The sequence below is a fragment of the Fusarium sambucinum genome, chromosome IV (genome assembly GCF_050947815.1).
Source record: "Fusarium sambucinum isolate potato_lamoka chromosome IV, whole genome shotgun sequence".
NCBI lineage: Eukaryota > Fungi > Ascomycota > Sordariomycetes > Hypocreales > Nectriaceae > Fusarium > Fusarium sambucinum.
This window is the reverse complement of record NC_139291.1, coordinates 1,969,335-1,995,134: the sequence shown is the minus strand read 5'-3', so window position 1 is coordinate 1,995,134 and position 25,800 is coordinate 1,969,335. Positions and strand designations below refer to the sequence as shown.

The 25,800-nt window shown below is 47.8% G+C and overlaps 9 protein-coding genes across 9 annotated transcripts; 4 read left to right on the top strand and 5 right to left on the bottom strand.

Moving 5' to 3' along the window:
- Window positions 1–105: 105 nt before the first annotated feature.
- Window positions 106–1,983, bottom strand: FSST1_000691 (uncharacterized protein; the record flags this gene model as incomplete). The annotated part of the gene is made up of 4 exons (XM_083233317.1): window positions 106–727; window positions 773–1,442; window positions 1,489–1,684; window positions 1,762–1,983. The coding sequence occupies 4 exons, from the start codon at window positions 1,981–1,983 to the stop codon at window positions 106–108; spliced, it is 1,710 nt and encodes a 569-aa protein (XP_083090873.1).
- Window positions 1,984–2,866: 883 nt separating this feature from the next.
- On the bottom strand, window positions 2,867–4,576 carry FSST1_000690 (uncharacterized protein; the record flags this gene model as incomplete). Its single annotated transcript, XM_083233306.1, has 1 exon — window positions 2,867–4,576. One exon carries the CDS (start codon window positions 4,574–4,576, stop codon window positions 2,867–2,869), a length of 1,710 nt encoding a protein of 569 aa, XP_083090872.1.
- An 831-nt stretch (window positions 4,577–5,407) lies between these two features.
- On the bottom strand, window positions 5,408–6,731 carry FSST1_000689 (lactoylglutathione lyase GLO1; the record flags this gene model as incomplete). The annotated part of the gene is made up of 5 exons (XM_083233295.1): window positions 5,408–5,583; window positions 5,630–5,912; window positions 5,963–6,399; window positions 6,488–6,516; window positions 6,571–6,731. The coding sequence occupies 5 exons, from the start codon at window positions 6,729–6,731 to the stop codon at window positions 5,408–5,410; spliced, it is 1,086 nt and encodes a 361-aa protein (XP_083090871.1).
- Window positions 6,732–7,917: 1,186 nt separating this feature from the next.
- Window positions 7,918–9,877, top strand: FSST1_000688 (uncharacterized protein; the record flags this gene model as incomplete). Its single annotated transcript, XM_083233284.1, has 3 exons — window positions 7,918–8,949; window positions 9,002–9,448; window positions 9,500–9,877. The coding sequence occupies 3 exons, from the start codon at window positions 7,918–7,920 to the stop codon at window positions 9,875–9,877; spliced, it is 1,857 nt and encodes a 618-aa protein (XP_083090870.1).
- Window positions 9,878–10,224: 347 nt separating this feature from the next.
- FSST1_000687 (uncharacterized protein) lies at window positions 10,225–10,938 on the bottom strand (the record flags this gene model as incomplete). Its single annotated transcript, XM_083233274.1, has 1 exon — window positions 10,225–10,938. The coding sequence occupies one exon, from the start codon at window positions 10,936–10,938 to the stop codon at window positions 10,225–10,227; it is 714 nt and encodes a 237-aa protein (XP_083090869.1).
- A 432-nt stretch (window positions 10,939–11,370) lies between these two features.
- On the bottom strand, window positions 11,371–12,845 carry FSST1_000686 (uncharacterized protein; the record flags this gene model as incomplete). The annotated part of the gene is made up of 2 exons (XM_083233263.1): window positions 11,371–11,904; window positions 11,958–12,845. The coding sequence occupies 2 exons, from the start codon at window positions 12,843–12,845 to the stop codon at window positions 11,371–11,373; spliced, it is 1,422 nt and encodes a 473-aa protein (XP_083090868.1).
- Window positions 12,846–14,824: 1,979 nt separating this feature from the next.
- Window positions 14,825–16,595, top strand: FSST1_000685 (uncharacterized protein; the record flags this gene model as incomplete). The annotated part of the gene is made up of 2 exons (XM_083233252.1): window positions 14,825–15,314; window positions 15,361–16,595. The coding sequence occupies 2 exons, from the start codon at window positions 14,825–14,827 to the stop codon at window positions 16,593–16,595; spliced, it is 1,725 nt and encodes a 574-aa protein (XP_083090867.1).
- A 433-nt stretch (window positions 16,596–17,028) lies between these two features.
- Window positions 17,029–18,880, top strand: FSST1_000684 (uncharacterized protein; the record flags this gene model as incomplete). Its single annotated transcript, XM_083233242.1, has 2 exons — window positions 17,029–17,749; window positions 17,799–18,880. The coding sequence occupies 2 exons, from the start codon at window positions 17,029–17,031 to the stop codon at window positions 18,878–18,880; spliced, it is 1,803 nt and encodes a 600-aa protein (XP_083090866.1).
- A 4,579-nt stretch (window positions 18,881–23,459) lies between these two features.
- Window positions 23,460–24,569, top strand: FSST1_000683 (nicotinamide/nicotinic acid mononucleotide adenylyltransferase; the record flags this gene model as incomplete). The annotated part of the gene is made up of 5 exons (XM_083233231.1): window positions 23,460–23,605; window positions 23,733–23,776; window positions 23,827–23,859; window positions 23,913–24,322; window positions 24,372–24,569. The coding sequence occupies 5 exons, from the start codon at window positions 23,460–23,462 to the stop codon at window positions 24,567–24,569; spliced, it is 831 nt and encodes a 276-aa protein (XP_083090865.1).
- Between the last annotated feature and the right edge of the window lie 1,231 nt (window positions 24,570–25,800).

Sequence of the window (25,800 nt, the reverse complement as noted above, 5' to 3'; positions counted from 1 at the left end):
TCAATTCCTATTTGTTTGCGTGTAAGGCCAGGGTACGCTGGTATAAGTGCAGCAGTGCTTGAACCGCCACCCATATTCCATTATCCATATAACATAAATCTCGCTTTAGTGCGTACCATTAGTCTTACGGCCACCATCGTGTGTCTCGTCGTCCTCCACGGCATGTTCATTATCCTCACCTACGCCCAGCAACGGTGTTCGTTCGTGTCCTTGATTTCTCGCCGGCGATCCTTGGTTTACAAAACCCATGTGAGATTGTGCGCGAGGGGGCAGAGGTCTTGAGCTGTCAGAGGGAGGGGTTCCGTTAGCGCCGAGACCTTGCTTGATCTTGAAGAGACTGCGTGTATTGCTGCGTGGGTTGGCAGCTCGGTTGGCAGGTCCAAGGCGGAGCTTAGATCTCATTTCGTCCAGGCTGGCCTTGACAACAACGGGGGTGCCTTCGATGCCACCATCGGATGTTCGGCGCTTCATGTGGATTGCGGTTCTCGCAGAGTTGTGGAATCCTCCTTCATAGTTGCTGTGGAAGGACGCAGCCTCGGCATCACGGTTCGAAGGCGCATCATGGTCCTCGATATCGACCAGAATGGAATCACCAGGAGCCTTCTTCGAGGCCATAACAGAAGCGGCAGTGGCGGCGGCGTGGATTCGGCGAGCTCGAGGAGCAGGAGTAAGGCGTCGGATGGCCTTGTGGACATCAACATACACATCGGATTCGTCAACAATTTCCCTACTTAATTAGCAATGTTCACAATTAATCAAGGACTTTACTCACTCTCCAATTAGTTCCTCAATAACGTCTTCAAGAGTAACAACACCCAGGGCACCATGGTCTGAGCCGGGGAATTCGGATACGAGAACCATGTGCGACTTGCCCTCCTGGAAGAAGTTGATAATGTCCAAGCAACTTGTCTCTGGTCGGGTCTCAACTATAGCACCGAGAGGCACATCACGGACTGGGATTCTATCCTCGGGGTCATAGGTGATAAGAGTCTTGACCAAAAGCATACCGACAAAGTCCAGATGATTTCCAGAACGGTAGATGGGAATTCGCGAGTATCCGGAAGACAGAATATCGTCCATGGTCTCTTCATCGAGGATATGGTCTTCGGCAAGAGTGTAGACATCGGAAATGGGTGTCATGACCTCAGCGACGGGCTTGTCCTTCAAGTCCAAAACGGCTGTGATAATGGTAACCTCATCCTGGTTCAGTCGCTCGGAGATTTCTCCCAAAGACTTGTGGAGGGTGACAAGAGTCTTGAGACCACTCTTCTTGTACAAGGTACCGTGGTCCTCGCCCAGAATCCAGTCGAGAAGTTTCGCAATGGGCCAGGAGATGGGGGCGGTTATGTACATGAGGAGGAGGACTGGTGTTGACATGTACCCACCAATAGGTAGACCGAATCGAACGCAGATGGACTGGGGAACAATTTCACCAAAGATGACTATAAGAATTAGCAGCGCCCATGTTAGATATAATTGCAATCGTACCGATGAGAACGGTACTGCCAACGACAGCGGCAACGCCTCCGCCGAGAGTTCTATCTAGCACAACGGGAAGCGACTCGTTGACGATAACGTTTGACAGCAGCAGGGTGACAAGAACCCAATGCTTTCCGCGGTTTAACAACTTGAGCACACGGTTCGCGTTCTTAGACTGCGATTCCGCAGGGTCGCCGGATAAAACCTGGAGGTAAATACTGTCTTGTCCCATCAACCTGTAAATGGTCAGCAAGCGTCGCTTGTCGCAAAGAGGGATGCAACTTGCGCAATTGTCAATCCAGCAAAAGCACCACCGAGAAGAACCAAAACCATTGAGGCGACGGCGAGGACCCAAAGGCTGGTACCCTCGCCCTCCTCTTCATGATGACCTTTGGTGTCGATTGGAAAGGCGGACACAGCTGTTAAGCTGGCGCCAAAAACTCGACCCATGCCAATGACAGCCGGCCGTATTGAGCCCATATTATATCTCGGAGCGTGTGCCATGATGACAGTATGATTGACTCGAGAGTCGTGCGCGCGTATCGATGATAGATCTCGTCACCCAGAGGCGAAGCGGGAAGCGAGAGTCGTGTGTCGAGAATAGAGATATAGTACGCGTTCACAGCAGGTAATCAATTTCCGACAGAACAGCAGATGACTAGGGACGGGCAATCGATCTTGGCATAGGAGCCTTGCACGATAATAACCGGAATGTGGCTGAGACAGGGGTGCTGATGAAGTCAATGTCGAGGGTCGAATAGTGATTTTGAAGCTAAAGATCAACAAAAGGGTTTGTTTGGTCAATTGAAGAATTTGTCTTTTTCGTCTTGAGAGCAACCAAAATCCTTACCTTTTCGCTGCCAGAGGCGAAGTTTGATCGAGAGTTAAAGCGACGAGGCGAAAGAAGTGGGACGAACAAGCTCAAATTTACCTGCCTCATCCATGGATCATGGCCCTGGCCTGGCCTGAAGCTACCTGCAATTATGGGGCATCGTACTGATGACGCAGGGAGCTGCCAGGGAAGGATTAGCCATGTTCTATTGGTCAGCAGTGTCTCTAGACCAGGTCCAGGTCCCCCGAATGCGTTCACCAAAGCACAGGCCACTCCACTAAATCTTTGACGTTGCAGAAGCTAAAAAAGATGGAGGCGTTTGCTAGGTTCCATAGCTACAATGAGTTGCCCTTAGTATGTCTGGCTAAGGCCGGATGAAGTCATTCACAAGTAAATCATCAGAATCACCATAAAAAGGTTTATGTTGTTTTATTTGGAACTGTTTGTTTTCATCAAGACGTTTAATTCTTTTGTCTGCTACTGCTACTTGTATTGGCCAGGCAATCGATAGTTAACCTTTCGGTATAGAGTTTACTCTGCGGAGGCACTCAAAAGTCATAGCTTGACCAGACTTACATCAAGCACACCCTCAGAATTATTCAATCCCTTCAAAACTTCATCACTCACCGGCCCGAGCACACCCAAAATCATGAGGGCCTCGTTTCCATTCGGGTCAGGCGGTGTATCAGCTCCCTTGGTTGCTTCAGGATCCAGACTGGCCACCTGCATGAATTTGATATTGATACCATGCTTGCCAAGCACCATCCCCACTCCTCCGATCTTTCCAGGCTCATCGTAATTGTGTAGAATGATGAGGGTTCCCTCTGGTGTAAATACACCGTTGAATCGGTCCAGCTTAGAGATAAAGACTCGTTCGTCGCTCGCATAGCCTTCAATAACTTGTTCGCTACTGTTGCCACCGGCTTTGTATGACCGTAGTGTCACCAGGTTAGAATATGTTGATGGAGAATCGCCCGCACGAGTCTCGCTGATGACAATGCCTTTCTCCTTTGCAATAAGCGCTGCGTTGACCATGTTGATATGCGAGTCGCTGAAAGTTGATACGAGCCCCTTGACAAGGGCAGCAAACAATGGCTTGGTGTTGGGCATACTAGCCAGATCTCCGTGGTAGATGAGCTCGAATCGTCGACCTCCCAGCATGCCTCCTCTACTGCGCACAAAGTGTTCTGTGTATAGACGACCCATCTTTTCAACGAGCTGTACCGAAGGCTGCAGTTTGCGATACTCTTCTGGCATGATGATTGGGGCATTGACTGCACTGGTAGGGAGACCTCCTTGGAGGATCTCCAGGACCTGTTTGCAGACATCCATGGAAACATTCTCCTGGGCTTCAACTGTCGACGCTCCCAAGTGAGGTGTTGCTACTACCTTGGGATGCTTGCTGAGTCTGGCTGCTGCTGAATCTGCGGCCAGTGGTTCTGAAGACCAGACATCAATGCCTGCTCCTGCAATCCATCCCTCGTCCAAGGCCTTGATCAAAGCTTCTTCGTTATAGACTCCACCGCGGGCAACATTGAGCACACGCGCTGTCTTCTTCATCTTCTTGAACTCTGTTTCACTAACCAGGTCCAGCGTCGTAGCGAGCAGAGGTGTGTGGATGGTCAAGAAGTCAACCACTGGGAGCAAGTCTTCCAAGCCAGAAACCAGCTCTACGCCAGTTTGACGAGCCATATCTACGCTTGCATAGGGGTCAACTGCCTTGACAATCATGCCCAAGCCCTTGGCCATACGAGCAACGTTCAGCCCGACCTTGCCTAGACCGATGATGCCGAGCGTTTTGCGACCAACCTCGACACCCACGAGCTTGCTTCGTTCCCATCGACCTTCTTTCACGCTGCTATCTGCCTGTCCCACATTGCGAGCGGTGGAAAGGAGGAGCGCAATTGTGTGTTCTGCTGCGGCGAGGATGTTGCCAGAGGGAGAGTTTACGACAATGACACCCTGAGCACTTGCGGCAGGGACATCGATGTTGTCTACCCCAACGCCGGCGCGGGCAACAACTCTAAGTTTCCGTCCAGCCTGTACTACCTCGGCGGTGACTTGAGTTTCGGAGCGTACAATCAGGCCATGGTAATTGGGAATTAAGTTGACGAGCTCTGCCGGCGATAGGCCTTTACGTACTTCGACGTCAAAGTGAGGAGTGAGCAAAGCCAATCCATCCGGAGATACCTTTTCGGGTACGAGGATCTGAAAACGGTTTGACTGTCCACTGGACGGTGCTTCTAAAGTAGCTGAAGGAGACATGGTGAGCAAAGTGATATATATAAGAGTACTTGCAAAGACAGTGTGTATCCCAAGAAACCTAAGATGAAAGGGCACACGGCCTAGTATAAGTACTGCAAAACCAGAGACGTAATGACGTTCTCTCTTTTTTGGTGTAATCTTTGTTTGTCCTTCCACAAGACAGATAACAGCCACCCGCTCATGATCCTCCAATCCCAGGAGTGCAACTCAGCCCTTGACCGTCGTTTCTCAAAGTAAAACAACTTAATAAGAACGGTCAGGAATGTAAATGCAGAAGCCGTATCTCATATGCAAACATCCCACGGAACAGTGATCTCTGACGCGGGGGTGCTTTTTGTCCGAGTGCACAGCCCTCAAGGTTCTGTGGTGTAGCCATACAATGAGAGGTCAGAATTGCTGCATGGTGAAAAGTAACTTGGAGAAAAGTATGACGGGGCAAACAAGAGTAGCCATCAATGTTCTTAACATGGATGCAACCCCTCATTTTCTCCAGGTTCAGCTACTGCAAGCCACACGCAGCTCGTCGTGGGGTAATTCAACAGATGCATTGCATGTGTTTTTTGCTTTGTATGTCCGTGCCACAAGCTGGATTGCTGCCGGTTGTGCCGGACAATAAAGCCCATTGATTTCTGAAGACTTGCTCGGAGATGCATGCCTGAGACTTTGTACTTCCGTGTTACTGTATACGCTTGGTTGGTTGATCTCATTTATTCTCGAACACAATTGCCAATGTACCAAGCTTTAACACCCAGTTTACGATAATTTAATTCTTGTTCCCTCGATCATTGCTACAAACAATCGCTTGAGTCTGGCATGGCCATAGTTGAGCATCTAAAAGTTCTCCTTTCCAGAAAACTTCTCGTTCTGGACAATCTCAATCCAGTAACCATCAGGGTCCAACAAGAAGGCAACATTCTTCATGCGTCCGTCTGTAAGTCTCTTCTTCCAGCTGACGTTCATATCCTCAAAACGCTTGCAGGCAGCTTCAAGGTTATCCACCGAGACACCTGTCTAGTTAGCTTTATCCATACTCATTTACATGGAGATCCTTACAGATGTGACCAAAGCCCTGTGGCTCGCTGTTACCGTCATGGTACTTGAAGTTCTCTTCCTTCTCTGTGCCGTAATTCCAAGTCAACTCAAGAAGGCCTTCTCGTTGGGTGATGGCATTGTCGTCCTTGCCCTCGGGGAAAGGGTGGTCGCCAGGGTAGCCAAGGAAGTAGAGGTTGAAGCCAGCCTCAGGGTTCTCAAGGGTGCGGAGCCGAGACATGCCAAGGACTTCTTGGTAGTACTTCAGGGACTTTTCAGCATCCTTGACACGAAGCATGGTGTGGTTCTATCTCGTTAGCTGCAGTTTATACAATGCCATATCGAGGGGTAGCGAACCATGGTGTAAGTCGAAATGTCGGTCTCCTTTACATTCTCAGTCTCCTTGTAGTCATTTCGGGCGACGACCTCAACCCAGTAACCATCAGGGTCAAGGACGAACGCAATGTTTCGCATGCGCCCATCGGTAAGCTTCTTTTGGAATCTGTAACCGGCATCCTCAATTCGCTGGCAGGCGGCCTGGATGTTGTCGACCGCGATACAGGTGTGGCCGAAGCCACGGTGAGGCTCCTGGTTACCGTTGTTCACCTTGTATTCAGGGTCGTTCTCAGTTCCATAGTTGTAAGTCAACTCGATGAGACCTTGTCTGTCAAAGGCGCTCTTGTTGTGAGACAGGGCATTAGGCGAGTCGTAGCCAAAGAAGTAAAGATCGAACTTGTTATCGGGGAATTCGAGCTTCTTGACAAGGCTCATTCCCAGGAACTCGTAGAATTTAGCTACATTAGCGTCAGTGAGTGCTAGGATGAGAATAGAGTGAGGCTCGATTGTCCTGTTAGTGTGGACATCAGGGTGTCTACAACCTACCGGATGCCTTAGGGTCCTTGACTCGAATCCTAGTCTGGTCAGTTCATGTTTTATCTGATGACAGTTTGAGGATCTACACTCACATAGAATGATTGAGTTTATACTTGGTAACGTCAGAACTGCCGGTAGAAGCCATGTTGATCAATCTGGATTGTCCAGCGGCAACAGAGATACGTGGAGTAGTTGGTCTGATGAGGAAGTTTTGAATGGACTTGATGCGTTGTGCTGCTCTTGCAAAGCTCATTGATTGAAGTTTCCAGAGTCAGTTGATTATGAATATGATAATCTGGTCAGTTGAATTATGAGTTTTGATGAAATATGTCTTTGTTGTAATAGTGCAGAAATTGGTGATGAGCCTCCGCTTAACCCCACTTTGAAGTCTGACGTCAATGCCTTATTGTCTAATGAGAGTGAACGGATATTGAGAGGTCAACCACGTTACAAATCCGTCTTTAAGGGTAAATTGTCTAACATTTGATATCTAAAGTGTGCCCTATAGTATATTGCAAAGATTTATATACTAGGTATCCAACGTAATTGGTTCACGATTTTATCATGATAAATATAGGGTAAGAGCAGGATATCTAGATAGTATGCAGCGTCGTCCGTAGTAAACAATTGAGACAGGACTTGTCAGGATGATGATACTTTTACTTGAATATATTAACTTCTTAATCCTATATGACGCGCTTCTATTCCAAAGTCTGGTTCGAAGTTACAACACAATGATAGTTGTGTGTGTTGCTCCCTTCCACCAATATACTTCACCACGAGAGTTACTCTAACAGTTTTGTCTGTCTGTGTTAACTTACACAGCTTCATCAAGTATTATCATGATAGGTAGGCTGATTGTCACATATCGTCATGCACATGTAAGTTGCAGTCTTGGCCTAGGATATACTTCTGCAACCATTTACACAACAGGCATGATTCTTCATTTCGTGTGACAGGATTGCAATTGACATGTTTGTCCCCTGCAAAACACTATGTATACATCACATATATAAGTGCATGGGAAATCTTTATATAAATAATCTCTGCAATCGTACCTTAACCCAGGTTAAACTGCCGAGATCGATTTAATGTTTCATTGCTGACGCTCATTACATCTAACTAATTGCGGGGCCGTCCTTGGATTGAACTGAATGTGGGACTAAGTTAGCGGCCAAACCTAAAAGAGATCGGTTTCTATTTACTATGCTGCTGTAACCGCCCACTCGGCGCAATACCTCGCGTTCTCTCACCTTGTATCCCTTCATTCCAACTTGTTGCAACAAACATTCACTGAACTCAAGAGCCTGTGATGCCATGATATATACACCTGCCAATAAACTTATTGCGCCTTGATCAAGCCCGCGATCAGGGCCGGCAATATCATTCACCAACCATTCTATCGACACGAAACAGTTACCTCACCCGCTTTAACCGTCATGGATCGCTTCCGAAATGAATTCGATGCTGCAGTCATGGACGACATTAAAGATGACCAGACAGGTCCTGGCCACCCTCGATCGCCCCTGACGAAAACGCGGTCCATGTCCGATGGGGGAGGAACCCCTTCTCGACTTTCTCCTTCACCGCGCATCGTCGACGAATCTCGCCGGACATCAAAAGACGACACCAGTATCCCAACTCCTCAACCCGTGACGCCGCGTCGTCCCAACTTGTCGAATCGCGGGTTTACAATACAAATGCCGCCACGAGATTTTACCCCACCACCGCCGAATTCATACGTCAAGCCTGCTCCTTTATCACCTAAACTCGACCACTCTCAAATATACGCATCTCCCACGAATATACTTCCACGTCGCTCCCGCGGTCTTGACTTTTCTCGAGCTGCCACCAGTCTACACCACTCAACTCTTGCCGAATCTTCCCCAGACTCGTCGCCCACCGCCGGTGGTAGGGCGATGAACATACCGAGCCGAAGAAGTCACTATGCAGGACCAGAGCAAATGTCTACATCCTTATGGTCTGTTATGGGTAACCAGGAAAAGATGCACATCAGCAGCTCGCTTGGGAGCCAGGCGGTTGGTTCCGATTCGTCCAGTAGCTCTGATGACGACGAGCTGATGGATGAGGATATGGACGAGAGCTACGTAACAACTCCGCAAGTCAACAAGATTGGTCCAGCCCTTGGCCCTCCAGGGTCTGGTGGGACCTTTGGATCCCCTGCCATGAGTAGCCTCATGAGCTTCCAACAGCGACAACGACCCCGCAAACAATCTAAGAAGAAGGCTCGTGGGCCTTTGGGACTGGGGTTCAGTGGCTCATCTTTATCAAAATCACCACCAGCCAATTCTTCACGGGCTCGGCGTGAGAGCATCAGCTGGCAAGCTAATCAATTGCACATTTCTGGTGCAGACTCCGATGAGGCACGAGCAATGGGCGACGTGGATGGGATTGGAGATGGTCAGCGCAATGTTATTCGGAGAGTTGTAACAAGGCGAGGTAATCTCTTGGTAAGTCACTTATACTAATTAACATTACAAACATACGACTAACACAACCAAGCCCAAAACAAAAACATTCGCACGGATCCGAGCTGCGCTTATGGAGGAGAGCACCCCCGCCGAATCCGAGTTTCGTCGAGAGGCCGAAGTTGTCAAACAAGTTCGCGATTGCGACATGGAGCTGGAACCCAGAATATCCCAACAGACAGCGGAATCAACACAGCCAACTACGGCCCCTTCTTCGCCTACATTGACTCAGCAAGAAGGCCTGAGCGATGTTCCAGAAGATGACATTATGGGCGATATATCAATGGGCCTTTCTAGCAGCTTTAAGCAACATGCTATCAAGAAGTCAAAGGGCAAGCCATTCTGGGATGCGTTTCCTGAGCCAAGCGGCACTGGTGGTGTCAGAACCACACCGCCTCCTGCTGCTTTCCTTCCACGAGGATCATCCTCAGGTATCAGTGAGGACGTGGCGATGGACTCACCGTCAGTTGGTGGAGCTACTGTAAGTGCACCCTTGTTCGGCCATGACAACAACAACGTTCTAACCACTCAGGCCCCGCAGAATGGTGTCAATCAACCACCTAGCGCTGCAGAAATTACCCGAAAGATCAATAGTAAACGCCGCCGTGGTGATGATGACTTCGATCCCATTAGCTTTAAACGTCGAGCCGTCAGTCCCGGTATGAGTGTTCATAATTCACCTGTCACGCAAAGCCCACTCCAGCGAGACGGCATGTCTTGGGGTTCTCGTCCTGGAAGTAATGGTGGCGACAAGGCAGGTAGCAGTGCTCCAAGTGAGTCCGGCAGCACACCAGGAAACCTGTCTGGAAGCAGCTCTGCAGCTGGTCGACTTAACAACAACAAAGGAAGGGTCGGTTTTCAGGGAATGGTTGATACCCACGATGGTCTTATGCGCATGAGCATCGAATAGTTTGCTGAGTCTTGGCTCCTGCAAATTTTGCAGTTTCCTTTTTTTTTTGTTGGATTTTTTTGGGCCATGGGACAGAAAAACATATCGAGGCGTTATGAGTTACGGAGTTTTGACTAAACGTACTGGTATGGGATTATAGAGTATTTTGCCTTTTATAGCGGCCTTGTTTATTATTATTCTCGTATGAGCAAAGGAAAAAAACTACGTATCAACAATGCCTCCCATTGTATATGTTCTCTGTAGACGATCCCCAACGCCTGGAAATAGAGCGATGCCCTTTCATATCCCTCAGACAAATAAAACCCAACGCCATCTATACCAAATCGCTATTAACAAATGCGCTGCCATCATTCCACACCTACACCCTCCTCTGGAACGGTAAGCGTGCCCAGCTTGTCGTCAAGCCAACGCGCCAATTCAGCAGCATGGCGACGAAGAGCAGCTACTGCAGCGGCAGAACCCGTAGTGCTCTCAAGACTAGCTGTTGTCTGCGCGCCGGTACTCAAAACGCTATCTGCGCCATCTGGACTGCCAACATGCGACGCATCGCCAGCAGAAACATGAAGATCGTGCAGGTTAGGCATGCCATGTTCTAGAGCATCCGGGTTTGCAGGTCCCACGCAAACGAAGAGAAGGCCACATTTCAATCTACGTATAACAACAGTCCCGCTCGTGAGCTGCACTGTGACAGTAGCTGGCTTGATGCCTCTTCCCTTGCCTGATTTGTGTGAATCGAGTTGCTGGCTCTGCGACAAGTGATCTGTCTCTACATCTAGATCCTCCTCTTCGGGCGGCGAGCTGCCGATGGGATCAGGCGTGCGTGAACCAGGTAACGACGCGGCGAGCGCAGGCGCAGAAGTAGAATGTATGGCTAGGAGGGAGGCGGCGACGGTAGCGTGCGTTCGAAGTGAAGCGACGGGGTGCGGGCTCGCATGAGCGAGAAGCTTGCCGTGGGGGCTCGTGAGGAGAAGCGTGGGGAGCTGAGCTGTTCGATTCGCGTTGAGGAAGGCCGTTAGGCGCTTTGTGAGGAGGAGAGGAGGCGTTGGGTGGGAGATGGACATGACGATTGAACAGTGATAAGAGGTTTTGCTTAATCAAGTTGCTCCAAGACGATGAATGATGAAGCTGTGGTTCAGAGAATCAGCCGTAGGGTGAAGATCGTCTGAAGTGGGCAGGTGACCTGCTTTGTTGTGCTGAGTCGAGGCTTCGACGACCGTCGAGTTCAGTTGGAATTGAAGTGAAATGGGGAAACGGCTCAGGTCGGTCCAGGCCAGGTTCATCTGGGTTCAAGCCTTGTCAACATGGCGGGGCCCGAAGTGGGGAGCTTGTGACGGATTCGACTTTATTGGTTCTAAGGATTGACAGACGGTCGTGTAAGATCATTGGCTGTTTAGCGGAAGCCCAAGTCTCAATCATCACTATGGCAAAAGCAAATATATTCGGTTAAAAGGCAGGCACTACAAGACTATGGGTTTAGATACTCAATAGACCATTCATTCTTCTTCCTCGTCTCCGAAAAGTACTCTCCTAGCCATATCATCATCAATGTCGATGTAGTCTTTACCCTCTTTGGTCTCCGTCTTCCACTCCCTGTACGCTGTTTCAATAGCATTGGCATAGGGCCACATTCGGAATAATCGAACACTCTTCCTTTGGGGTCCATTGGGATCAAAGTTGAGCAACTCCTTGACCAGAGTGCGCAGCATTTTGGAGTACCGGGCCCGTGCAATCAACGAATCAATGTTGATAGGGACTTCCGAGCAATGATGCCGAGGAGGACAATCAGGCCAGTGACTGACGGAGTCTTCGCATTTATCACTCTCAGGTATGTGCTCGCAGCCCCCGTACAGACAATCACATCCTTTTGCAACAGCTTTCTTCTCAAGGCACCCGCCGCTTTCGCAAAACCGAACATGACAACACCCGCATTGCTCACAGTAGTGTGAAGGTGCTTGTCCTGTCATCATGGTGAGTACTGTGGCACCTATCGACCAAATTTCGTCTCTAAGTGTATACGGGCGATCTCCCTGAAGCATATGTTAGTACATTGATATGCCTCTTTGCTGCGTAGGATTCGTACCTCTTCCATTACGGCCAAATTCATATCGCCCTCCAATGCTTCGCGAGCTGTTTCCAGTGCCTGGAGCCCTTGTCGTGTAGCCAGTGCTATTCCATATGAGCCATTGGACAAATCATTAGTCTTGTTTCCATTACGGCCATCAACAGCGTGGCATGTGACAGCAGCTGTGCTGAAATCGCCCAGTTTACACTGACCATAGGTCTCAGCGCCGCGTGGATGCTGGAACCAGATGTTTTTGGGCTCGATAGCACGGTGCAGGATCGAAAACCAGTCTGTGTTAACGGCTTCCCATTCAAGCTTTATAATGCTTTCTGGATCGCCGCTTAGATGCTCGTACACGAGTCGTTTCCCATCATGGAGCCAAGTTACCGCACGAATCATAGAACGGAGGACGTGCCAGCAGAGAGATTCGGGAAGGTAGAAGGAAGAGTCCTCGACGGGATAATGGCGAAACAAGGCGCTGAGATTGCCAGCATCAGCAAAATCCCAGACGAGAAGCTGTACATCACCCCTTTCAGAGTCAGGGATTTGTTGTTTGGTGAAGACTTGATACTGCATGACGCCAGCGATCGAAATTAGATTCTCATGGTTTAAAATTTGACGGATTGTGTGGGCTTGATTGTGAATCGAGAGTAGAGTCTTCAGTGCGCTGGCTTCCTGGCGATGTTGTGCAATGTTGATAGCACCACGTAGTCGAACCCCGGGAGGGCTACGACTGGCAAGATACTGCTCTTTTCGAGGATCTCCCTGTCTGGTGACGATCCAGACATTATTCTCGGTTTTCCTGAGGATCTCAAATACAGGCTCGACTTCCTCCTCCTCTTCGTCTAGGTGGTCGTGACGAAGCACAGGCTGGACTCCAATGCTGGCTGACTCTTTGGATTGCATGGTGACGGCGAATCTGACAATGTCTGCTTGGATAACAAGATGGCCAACGGCTACTAATTCTATGGCATTTTCAGAGGGAAGCGTTGTCCTTTTCATGAATTATCTCTCTCATTCTTTTAAACAGTGAACAAAGAACTTTTTCAGCCACATACTGAAGAGGCACCAATACTGTTGGTGCCTATTCTTTGTCCTGATTGAGAGCGATCCTATTCCTCCCACTTGAACAAAGAACGTAATGACTACCCTTCCCACAACTTTGTGAAGATACTCTGTAGTTTAAGGGCATTTGGGTTCCTGCAAATTGCCGCTTGGACGTTGTTTGTAGATTGTTTCGAACAAAGAAAGGGTCCCATCCGTGTAACGTCACAGTGAAAGCTCAGCGCACCATGGCTTGCTGCTATTTGTCATTATTTCTTGCAATCTGTTGAGCATAGCCAGCAATTGATTATTTTGTGGTCATACCGCCATGACGAAGAAACACAGCCGAGGGACGTTGCAGCAAGGTAGGTTGATCGGCAAGGCGACTCGCTTCGTGGTTCATGTGCTGGGCCATGGGAAATGAAGATTTGCACGTCGATTTCTATAATTCTCGACGACCCTTAGCGCCAAGACAATGACCGGTTCCGGCATCAAATTCTCGGTGTTTGCGGCATTGATTGACGCGGGGGGAGGCAACCCGATCATTAGCATGTTTCACTTGATCAAGTGACGATTCGTTGTAATGCAACCACTTCTGAAACTGGTAGTCTATTCGGAGCACCGACTCAAGTTTCAATCATAATGGAAATGGTGAGTTGGGCGAGTCGCGATCGCGGTCACAGTCGCGCGCTGTGGTTGTACAGGTACTGACTGGACACGAGTATTTGATGTTTGTTATTATTATCATCTAGTGTTATTACCGCTGAAGTTGGGCGGTTAATCACGCTGATTGGATGGGAAGTCTTGTTCGACCTTTTGGATTCCGGTTGGCGGTTGGAGGAGAGAGAACAATCAGCCACTAAAACAAAAGAAACGAACAAATGCCAGCGGCAATGCCTAGACTTTTTTCACTTGAGCAAGACCACTGGAGTCTTTTTGACAGCGGCCTTTCAACGCGACCCTTCTCGTGAAAGCCAATCATTGGCTGCATCGTCTTGAAACCTCAAGGATAATGCGGACGTTTTAACACCTGCAGTTAAATCGCGCCACTAAATGAATAGACGACAATCCGTCTTAGGTAGGTGAGTTGAGGAAAGAGCATAGGGTTGCACCAAAGAAGATTAACCCCCGCTCCTCCCATGTTTTACTTCATGCTGGATCATAATGCGATTCGACTTTGGAAGGTACTCTTCTGGTTGGTCCCTTCCCTGCGCTCCCACTCTCATTTGAAACCTCCCATTCCCAATTCCCGTCTCATTCAGTTCCAGACTCTTTCCCATTCATCTTCCAGCCTTTTCTTGGTATTATCGTTGGTTTGTTATTGCGTACCTAGCTGTAGCTATTATTGTTACAGTCTTGAAAGCTGTTTTCTGTTTTCGTCATTCTTTCATTCCATTCATCCAATCTCAAACAATATCTCGTCATTCGAACCACCAATAAGAGCGATCCACCTATACACTCACCTTCTATTGTCTCTCTGTTCTCTGCCCATTGAGAAGCAATCTATCAAACAACCACATTCATTGTCTTTGCGATACTTTCTTTGGATATTGGGAGGTATTACGCACCGATCTACCGACTTTATCTACGATATTACTTTCGACATGTGGTCTACTTTTCACTAAAGACCTCTTTTGCGCACCGGTTGCAGCACAACTTCATCACCATCGCTTATTTTCATTTTATATGCTCTCACGTTTTTGTTTTTACTACTTTTCGACAGTAGCAGACTCGACCTTCGCTGGCGAAGGATCAGGACAGCTTTTCACATTTCAGCTTGATACCCATCAGCCACTTCTCTTTTCGAAACAGTCTCGAGGCTAGTCAATCTTTACTTCACCATGGGATGCTGCTGGGGAAATCGAAAGAAGGAGGTCGTGGGGATTGCTGATCAGAAATGGGAATACATCAATCTCTGTGACTTCAAGAGTCCAGGATGCGGTACTGTCTTCGCTTATATCTACCTCTGGCTCATGCTTTTTGTCTCAGTTGCTGTCTACGCCGTCGACAGCTTCACTGCTGTCAATCTGCTCATTTTCGATCGTTGGTCTTCAAAGATTGACCCTGCCATTTCTTTTGATGTCTCAAAATGGATCTTCTCCATCTGTATCATTCTTTCATTTGTCAACCTGGCCTATGAGGGTGTCCGTGCCTTTCGAGTCATTCGACGCGGCAATATAGCAGAATCCTACCTTGACAGTTTAGCTGTTCGTTGGGAATCGATTCGTCTTGGTTCTCAGGGATGGAGGAGGTTCTTAGTCTTTGCTGAGCTTACCAAAAGTAAGGAGGGCGCACAATATATCGCTCTCTTTACATACTTCAACTTTCAAGGTAAGTCTGCCTTATAAGTCACGATGCTTTTTACTGACTTTCCCAGCTTGGATCCGTGTCATCATCTGCTCAGGCCCTCGTCAAGTTCTCAATGCCTTTACACTCAAGTCAGTGTATGAGGCACAATTGACTCCAACCGCCGACAATGTTGGCGACTCTATTACCGGATTCTTCGAGAAAATCAAGATTTTGGCCGAAGAAGACTACCAACAGGCTGTGATTCTCTCGGGCATGTGCTTCACTGTCGTTATTTGGGTTTTCTCTGCCCTGTTTCTTTTGGCCGCCGTTCTTTTCTGGGTCTTTTTCCTATACCATTGGATCCCTGCTGCCGATGGCGGTCTTTCTGGTTACTGTGAACGAAAGGTTACCAAGACTCTGATGAAGATTGTCACCAAGACGGTCAACAAAGCTCTGGCTAGAGAGGAAACCAACCGAATGAAAGCTGAGATCAAGGCTAGTAAAAAAGCCGGCGAGAAATTCAATCTTGAACGCGCTGCAACTCTTCCAACCTTGCCAAACGTAGGCCCAGTCGAAAAGATGGGTCAACATCCTATGCTCAACCGCAACGACACCACGACGACTCTGCCACCTTATACTTCACGTCCAGGAACACCAGGCGGTACAGACGTACCTCCGGTCCCACAAGTGACTATACCGACCAGACAAGGCACCACGACATCTATCGCAAGCTTTGCATCCCGGTCCACTTCTAGGCCTGGGGCTGGTTATGGCCGACTTGCATCCCCCGTGCCTGAAGTCCCTCCTCTTAACTATGGAGAACAGCCTCTTTCACGGACGGATACCATGAACTCGCAAGGGAAACATGGCCAGTACCCGACAAACCAACCGATGGCAGACCCAGTGCAATTCATGTCAGGTCGATACACAGAAAGCCCCGGCCCCATGCATCCTAATAATGCGCCTTTCTTCCCCCCACCAGCACGCGCACCCAGTGCTCGTCCGATGGATACTTTTACACAACCCACGGGTTCATTTGCACCGTCGCAAGCACCTCCTCCTAGCTCGAGAGGATATCAAGCTTACAACCCAGGAGGACGCACTAGCACTGCGGCCTCTGTAACCTCTCAGCAGAATGGACCTGCGATGCAGCGTCAGTTCAACCCTCCCGTCCGTAGTGCTACAGGACCGATGCCTCAACGAGAGCCTCCTCGTAGAAACTTGACCAACCCTATGCCGCCCCGTTCAGCAAGCGCTAGACCGGATAGGGCCCCTCCTTACAATTATGATGTTGAATCGCAGCGAGGAAGATATGGTTGGTGAAAGGCCAACTATATAAGAATAGGCTGAAATTAATAATGACTTACGAAGCGCGTCGATGTTCATAGTTGGCTTCGTTATGTAATATAACTCAATAGAAATGGTACATCGTCATATTACAAAATCCCCAAAACCTTGACTGCTGTGCTGACACATTGGGGTACTAGAACTGACTGCATCTGCATATATGCGACATGCTACCGCAGCACGTAATCAGCTACGCCCTTTGGGAGACAGCACTGATGATTTGTCAACAAGTCAAACTAAAATTTGGAACTGACGGCATTACGATGACGGATAACTGACTAAGTCCATGTTTGAATAAGGCGACATGGTCAAGTTCTGGTTCTTAAACCTCATAAACGTCAACCTTGCCCATGGTTTGCAATACGAATTCTCAAGTCAGTCACTTCTATCTTACGGAAACTTCTTCAATATGCCTTCCGCGACAACAGACTGGCACGAAGGCGAAATTGCCATGCACGAGCAACTAAATGTTCCCAAGCTGGATAACCCTACGTTTCCTGGTTTGGCAGACCGTTATGGGATGCGGGTGATGCATTCCCCCTTGGTCGCTTTGGGGACTCTGGATGACAAAGGCCGTCCATGGACCACTATCTGGGGCGGAGAACGTGGTTTTGCAAGACCAGTCGCTCAAGACGTTCTCGCATTGAACAGCTCGGTTGATACTCGTTATGATCCTGTCTTCAGGGCTCTTTGGGATGGTATCGATGAAGAAGGTGTGAAGCAAGGTGCCATCAACAGGCCCAACGACGGCGATGGAAAGGAAATGTCTGGGTTGGCTATAGACCTTGAAACAAGAGATCGTGTCAAATTAGCAGGGAAGATGGTTGCTGGTGCTACTATCGATGAAGGCAAGACTGTCCAGCTAGCTATGGCCGTGACTGAGAGCCTAGGCAATTGTCCCAAGTACCTCAACAAGAAGGATATCGTACCCCATATAATGGAGCCAGAGCTCGTTTCCGAAAAGCTTCCTCTGCCTCAAGACGCTTTGGATATAGTTGCAGCGGCAGATATGCTATTCTTGTCGAGCACAAATGGAAATGCCATGGATACCAATCACCGTGGAGGAAGTCCTGGTTTCATACGAGTTATCAAGAATGAAGAAGATGGGGTCGAGTTTATATATCCAGAGTGTAAGTGAATCCACGCATTTGTCTACAACATGAGCTAACAAATTCTCAGTTTCGGGAAACAGATTATACCAGACATTGGGTAACTTCAAAGTTAACCCCCGAGTTGGTGCTGCAATCCCTGATTACAACAATGCCAATGTTCTCTACCTTACTGGTACCGCATCTGTGCTTATAGGCGAAGAAGCTTCTTCTTTGCTTGCAAGAACAAAACTGGCTGTCAAGATATCAGTTTCCTCTGCCAAGTTCGTCAAGTCTGGGCTTCCCTTTCGAGGCTCCCTGGGCGAATACTCTCCTTACAACCCGCCCATTCGCCACCTGCTTTCAGAAAATGATGCGCATCTTGTTGCTGAGAACTCAAACTCTATAATGGCAACCCTGAAAGATCGGGAAATTATCACACCCTCGATCGATCGGTTCACCTTTGAGTTATCCTCCCGACAGCCTATCACAAGCTGGCACGCCGGGCAGTACATCACGTTGGACTTTGAACCAGAGTTATCGAATGGTTACAGCCACATGGCAGATCATGACCCCCAGAGCATCAATGATGACTTTGTGCGAACATTTACTGTTTCAAGTCCACCAGAGAACAGCAAAGAGTTACAGATCACTATAAGACGACACGGTCCAGTGACAAACTTTCTAAGAAAACACAACCCACGTGTGCTGTTTAAAGTACCAGTTATTGGCTTCGGCGGCGAAGAGGGCTTCCGCATCCCTCTGGAGCCGCAGGGCCCTAAATCAATCTTCATCGCGGCAGGTGTAGGTATTACACCTGTCCTCGCGCAAGCACCAGTCATTCTAAAGCATAACGTGCCATTCATACTCCTCTGGACTCTGCGTCACGAAGACTTACCCTTTGCGAGCGACACGTTCTCCCGTATTCCTGGACTTGCAAAGTCGACTACTCTCTTCGTCACGGGACAACTAAACAAGGACAAGGAGATTTTATTGGAAGAAGCGGAGAAGGCTGGTACCCGGATTGTGAAGCGACGGATAAACGCGAACGACGTCGAAAGCTTCAAGGACCAGAGCGCACGCTTCTTCCTATGTACGGCGCCTGCGTTGCTGGCTGCGCTTGAGGAGTGGTTGCATGGAGAGAAGGTTGTGTGGGAGGACTTTGGATACTGATGCATGTGCCCTGAGAATCCGGATTGAATTCTAGGTAGTTATATCTTAGTGATGCATTATAATGAATTTGAAGCCCCGCATCTGAGTCAATGGCATGGAAATAAGTCCTCTGTTGCAAATAAACTTTAAAACTCCGGTTACCCGAGACATCGACATAAAGTCTTACAAGTAAATATCTTCTATTATATGATGTAACCTCGTGGCATCATTAACCTTGATAAGTACCTACTGAGCGTCGTAGTATTAAAATTTATTGGGGATAGTATGAATTCAAAAAGATAGAAGTGAACATCTATGAGAGCATACCTGACCATGTGCGCCCCCACACTTCTTCTCTCACTTCTTTACTCAATTAACTATATCGTAATATCTCAACGCACGCCAAGGACCGAACAATATTATTAATATATACGTAAAGGGCATCTTGAATTATTTCGCCATGATGGGAAGGCATTGCTTACAAGACCCTGATGCTGACTCCGTCATCCTAGGCAAGGCAAAGCCTCGGCCTAGGCACAGGTCTTCTTCCTTCTAGGCCTCTTCTTTCTAAGCCTCTTCCTTGGTCTTAGTCTTGGTCTTTTGCATTTTTTAATCTTTAGGGGAATTAGACTTATACCCTCCGGTGATCCTTCAGGGACCCTGCCGGGGGCCTCATTAAGCAGAGGGTACCTAATCCATCGCCTACGGCTCCAGAAAGAGGTTATAATAGCTTCAATTTGAAGGTCAATGTAAAGATCAATTTAAAAGGTCAATTAAAACGGCAAGACCCTATAGGTCTAATTTGAACTAATGGCCAAAAATTGTCGAGGTTTTCGTCTTGCTCGGAACATCAAAAACATCATGAGCAAGTTGTCTTCTCAACATAGCGAAATGATAACACTGCTGGTTACTCAAGAACTCCTCGGACTCCGACTTGTGAACTAGTTCGCAAGCATTTAACTGCTTATAGTAGTAGCAAAACTGATTTCTAAATTTTGACTGAATGAATGAAAGTACTATGGCTTTGCCTGTCCATATCTGTAAGAACAACGGGAGAGGTGCCGCTGAGCCAATAGACCCAAAAGTCAACCAATTTAATCACAAGTGATTGAATTGCCTCTCACATCGATATAAGGAGCCTAGGCCCTATCCTTCGGGCTATACAGTAGGTCTTCCGGGCCTCTTGCCTCTATATCCTTACAATATCTCAGTTATCTATTTTTATTTGTGTTATATCTACTACCAGCTTTCGGACAAGTTTTTGCTGATTCATTGAACATTGTAGATTTGGGGGCGAGGCAGCTTCAAGATGATTTGTTCCAGAAAATAATTCTCCAAATATATCTCTAGAAATAACAGGGAATTACGCAGAACCTAATGGTTACTCACTGGATTTACTATCTAGCATCTGAGAGTATTCCAGACTTTTATGACTATCTCGCACTTTTAGGCCCAACTAAACTTACTTAATTGATCTACTTCTCATCAGACCAACAAGTACCTACTCCACGTTGTGAAATAAATCCCGAATAGTCTACACTTTTCCCCGCAAAGATATCCGGGACATGAGTTACGGTTTATCCACTCCCCCGCGGTTTTCGAAGATGCGGATCCGCACTCTTCTCGTTCATATCACGTAAGGACAAATGGAGAATACTTTTTTTTATAAGCTAGCAAGTCGCTAGAGTCATTCCTGGCTCCAAGTTTTGTTGTCAATGTCATGAAATTGAAGAGTGGAGTGAGGAGAAAGTAAGAGAATCATCGGGCTGAAGAAGGACCTTTACGGCACATCCAATATGAGACCTCCCTTGAGCTACCTAGGAAACATGCCGAATCGCCACGAGTCATATGTATCGGGAAATGGAAAAGGTTCGAATTGCTCCGATTGCTGAATTCTGGCGGATACTATTATTTCCCGAAACTCGCTCAGTCGTTTTCCTTATGCCTGTCAAACCCGACTATATATGCTTGGTATTATGCCAATCTTGTATCGTCTGAAGTCCCTAATACAACCTTGGACCGATAGAATATTCTCCCTCTCCTGAAACTACCCGCTTGTTTCGTCCGAGGAATATTGAATTAAAAATTCCTCGGAATGCTTCTGAGATTGCTGACTCCGAGTTCCCGAGGCGTGGAAACAGTTGCTGGTCCGCTGTCGGCGACAGGAGATGCCATTACCGGAAATCTTGTTACTCGCGCCAAAGCGGAACCGGCTAAAACTCCCTCAATTGTAATGCAATACGATGGATACCTGGAGAGGAGCGTGTATCGTTGCAGAAACGACAGTAAAAACGCCAGTTTTGGACGGGGTCTGTAGTGGACCTCTCGCTATACTCTTTGGAGGTATTAATTGGTCCGGTAGACAACTCAAAGGCATTACTACTTTCTCGGCGCTTCACTAGTATCTAGGCGAGGTTCTGTATGAAACGCTTTGATCAAAAAGGGGAAAATAACGCCTTCGCATATAGAAAGCGCAATGTGTGAATATGAATCCTTGACATGGACTATCACGTATTGGGTGGGTTGAGTTGAGAGTTGATATATGCGATCATGAACTTGGTTCGAGTCTGACTTTCTCGTTCTCGCGGGACGAGTCTTAGTTGGTGGTTCGACATTTTATAATTGAGCGTGAAAGAACTGGCTATATCTGGCTTGATTCTCCGAAAATAGAACACAAAATCTAGGCGTAGACTATTAAGATAGGCTAAATGATTACAGATACAATCCAACATGATCTGATATTCTTGTACATGTGGTTTTTGCTATCACGGACGCAGTTAAGAACGGTGGAGCTAGAGCTGCATCAATAAATGGTGTTGAGCTTCAGGGATGTGCGTGGAGTCTGTTGATGCAGGAGACAATTGAATACATAACAAGTTGCTATATTGTTGAGAGATTCAGTGGACAGTCTTGACATTACTTTCCCAAGGTATTATTATTAACCAATGTAATCGTGGACTTCCTGAGATAACGTAGCTGCGCGGAGTATATGTAATTGTGAATTCAACAAGAAAAGACATGACTTCTGATTATCAATATTGCTAGCTGCTATAGAAATCACCCCGCAAATCCCGACAGGGGTTGAAGAAACTCTGATTGACTTACAGCGCTGACAAAGCCATCTTTGTGGAAGAGATGAAGTCAGATTGGAGAACAAGCCATGCCATGTCCCTACGGAAATGCGACTAGGAATCACGAGGGTTATGATTGAGGAGTTGATCGACATGGATCACGGCAAGTCGCTGCAGTAATGGCCAGAACTCTCGCGTAATATAAGACACAAATTGACAAAGACTATCGTGGCAGGTTTTGATTTTGAGGCTTGCCAAGATCGGTAACTTTCAGTCTAGTCAATGCTCAGCAGGGAACTTGCTAGCTATCAATCATGTTCTGTCACTTGTCCTTATGTCCTTGTATCACGTTCCCTCAAGCCGGACATCGGTGGAGTGGCTTAGATCGCCGTCGTCATACCCCGCCACGATGAGTTAGAGGACGTGAATGATTTGAGAGAGTGATTGAGAGTTTAAGCGGACAAAGGGAGAAAGAGTCTACTGACTGGTTGTCTTTGTATCCTTTGTAAAAGTTACGACTCACAGCCAAGAGCTGTAAGAACTCATCGTGAATTGTGAGACAACAAGCGAAACTAGTCATTCCAGGCAATGAGCTACCATTGCAAAACAACAACAATTCCTTTACTCAACAGAGAAGAGAATTACTCCACAGACCTCGATGGCGTGCCTGGACTTTCACTGTTTGTGGGTGCGAATTCTATAGGCATCGATCCATGGCAGTTGAGAGTTTTTACGGGGACTGGGGTTCCAATGGCTTCAGGCCCTTTAGTGGTCCTGAAACTGACCTACCAAGTGGTTCGGCAGGTTCCTTCTTGCTTATGCTGCCCCATATTTCCTTATTAAGATTGGATTCTGTGCACGCGCAGTTCCATGCTTGCCCATCATCTTTTGCCTAGAACTGCACTAGACAGTACCAGTACCATACCTGCCCATACCTGGAGATTTGAATCCAATTCTCTCAGTCTAGAAGGCCCGGAAACAAAACCTTCTTCCTCCCTCTACCAATTACTCTTAAACTCAACTTAACTCTCTCAACATCTTTTCACGCTTACTTACAGTCAATCACTTTTACTCACAAGCGACAACTCCGCCTCCACCAACAACGAAACTCGCCTTGTATCATCGACTACTATAAAACAGTTCTCTACTATACTTGTTGATTTCCGGAACCCCCGCCATCGCCGCCGTCTAGACTACATATCGGCTCGGTTCGCCAAATATTTGCGCTGCTCTCTCTCACCTGGACAACGCGACGACATCCGCAATCTTGCCACCTCCACTATTCCAACCATCGTCTGATCGCTTTGACGGTTTTCTCAGACCCTACATTTGCTGCTCAGGCCCGTTCATTTCCTAAGACTCGGTCGTAGTTCGGTCTCTGGACCGACACTGCCGTGCCCCTCGCTCCCGCCCGCCGTCACCTGTCACCGGCGCCGGCCGTTGCTTTCGGATCGCGAAACCCCTCGTTCCGCACAACCCGCCACTTTCCATCTCTCACAAACCAATCTCAATACCCAAATAATAACAAAATGGCCTGTGACTACCAATACGTCAAGGAGCACACAAGGGAGGACTACGTCTTCCCTTCGCACCGCTTCCAGCGATCATGCTCCCCGGATAAAACTCCGCTATGCCTCGTGGCTTGTGGTTCTTTCAGCCCAATCACGTTCCTTCAGTACGTTTTTCCTGCAGAATATGGGTTTCTCGTGCGATCGTCCACTTTGATCGGACTGGATCCCTCCAAGCCCGAAATATCATGCGACACGATTGAATTTTCAAGACTGTAGCTAACGTTTGAGCAGCCTTCGAATGTTTCCTATGGCTCGGGACCATGCTCGCAATGAGGGTAGGTTGATTGCTGATTGCAAAATCCGAAACACCACTGACAAGAACCAGATTTTGAGGTTGTTGCTGGAGTTTTGAGTCCTGGTACGTAAATTCCTCATTTCAAAATAGCAAACAATAAACTAACTGTCCGGTAGTCAGCGACGCCTACAAGAAGAAGGGTCTAGCACCTGCTCACCATCGCATTGAGATGTGCAGACTTGCGACAGAGAACACCTCCAAGTGGCTCATGGTGGACCCCTGGGAAGCCGAGAGCCCAACTTATATCCCAACTGCCAAGGTGCTCGATCACTTTGACTACGAGATTAACGAGGTTATGGGAGGCGTTGAGTGCACTGACGGTACCCGAAAGCGTTGCCGCATCGTACTACTTGCCGGTCTCGACCTGATTCAGACCATGTCCACTCCGGGTGTTTGGGACGAGCGTGATCTCGACCACATTCTGGGCAACTATGGCGTTTTTGCTCTTGAGCGCACAGGAACTGAAATTGACTCAACTCTTGCGAACTTGAAGCAATGGGAGAAGAACATTCATATCATTCGCCAGGTAAGCCACCTGCAACGCTTGAAGTAGTCACATGGCATTAACAAATTAGGTCGTCACCAATGACATCAGTAGCACAAAGATTCGCCTGCTTCTCAAGCGAAACATGTCAATCGATTTCCTAATTCCCGATGACGTTATCAGCTACATCTACGAGCACAATCTCTACCGCGACCTGGATATGCCTGATTCTAAGGGCAAGGAGAAGGCTCTTACGAATGGTCCCGACGCCGGAACCACCACTGGCTGAATTTCTTTATAATTCAAGCAAACGACACAACCAGTGCCGAGTCCTTACATCGGCCCCGATGCAGCTAGCGAGCCTTGTGCACAGTGGCCAAATAATTAGACCTGACGAGCAGACACCAAAGCCGAGACACTGAGTTGGAATAGCCTCTAGCTGGTATTTGTTTTGAGTAGTTCCATGCCAGGGTCAAGGGACATTTTATTATAGACTGCGCAGCGGACCACTATGGATTAGCTTGGTCCAGTATTGATGCGCCCGGTTTGGGGTATAGAAGTTGTGGTGAAGAGGAGGTGGATTTTCACTTTCCTTTATTACGTCGCTCTTTTTGCAACCTGCTTTGGATACGCAGTTGGCTAGAGCGCACTCTTACTCTGGAGCGGAGTTATTTTATTAATTGAGGCATACCAAGTCGGAGTATCCCGATATTTCGGAGCTCTCCTAACTATCAATCTTGCCTTGCGGTGTTTACGGACTACTAGTTCTCCTGATTGCCAGGGTTCTCTAGCTGCTGATATGCACGTGTGTGGCCAAGGGTTCTTACAAGATAGTAGACAAGAGTTGCTTCAACTCGCCACATTGAAACCGATGGTGGTTGATGATTTTAATCTCAATTTGAGAGTTTTATACTAACGAGACATGTTATTATAAATATTTGGAGTTTTAAATAGGAGATACCCGTTCAATTGACTATGAACCAATGATGAAGTCCATGTTCAGTTAGGTGTGGTCTGAGAAACTCTATGTATTTCTACAGAACGAATGATAAGCCAGCATGACATTATTCTGCATGACACCGACCCTCCGTCTAACAACGGAAAGTCATGTCCGCGATAGACAATATCTCCGATTTGACTCCTTGCTTTCTCGGGCAAAATTGCACGAGGACAAGATCATCCAATAGAGGTTTCCAATTGATCACGTCCCAGCATTGCCGAGGCGAAAAAGTAGCAAGGAAGCAGAAAGCTACAAAAGGGACCTGCAGAAAGAGGAAAGGCGCCAAATGAACAATCAACGCTGAGTGGTCGCTTCCTATTCGGCGCATAGATAAACGTGCCAGATCGATAGGGCACTTGGAGGCTTGGCAGCGGTATTGGACATCAATTTATAGTGATAGACCCTTTGCCAAGGGGAGAAATCACTACGCGGATTCGGTATCGCTTTGGGTCTTTTGTACCAGGGGAGGGAAGCTTTTCCCCTAAGGCCAGGATAGGTAGGTAGGTACAGTAGGTCTTGG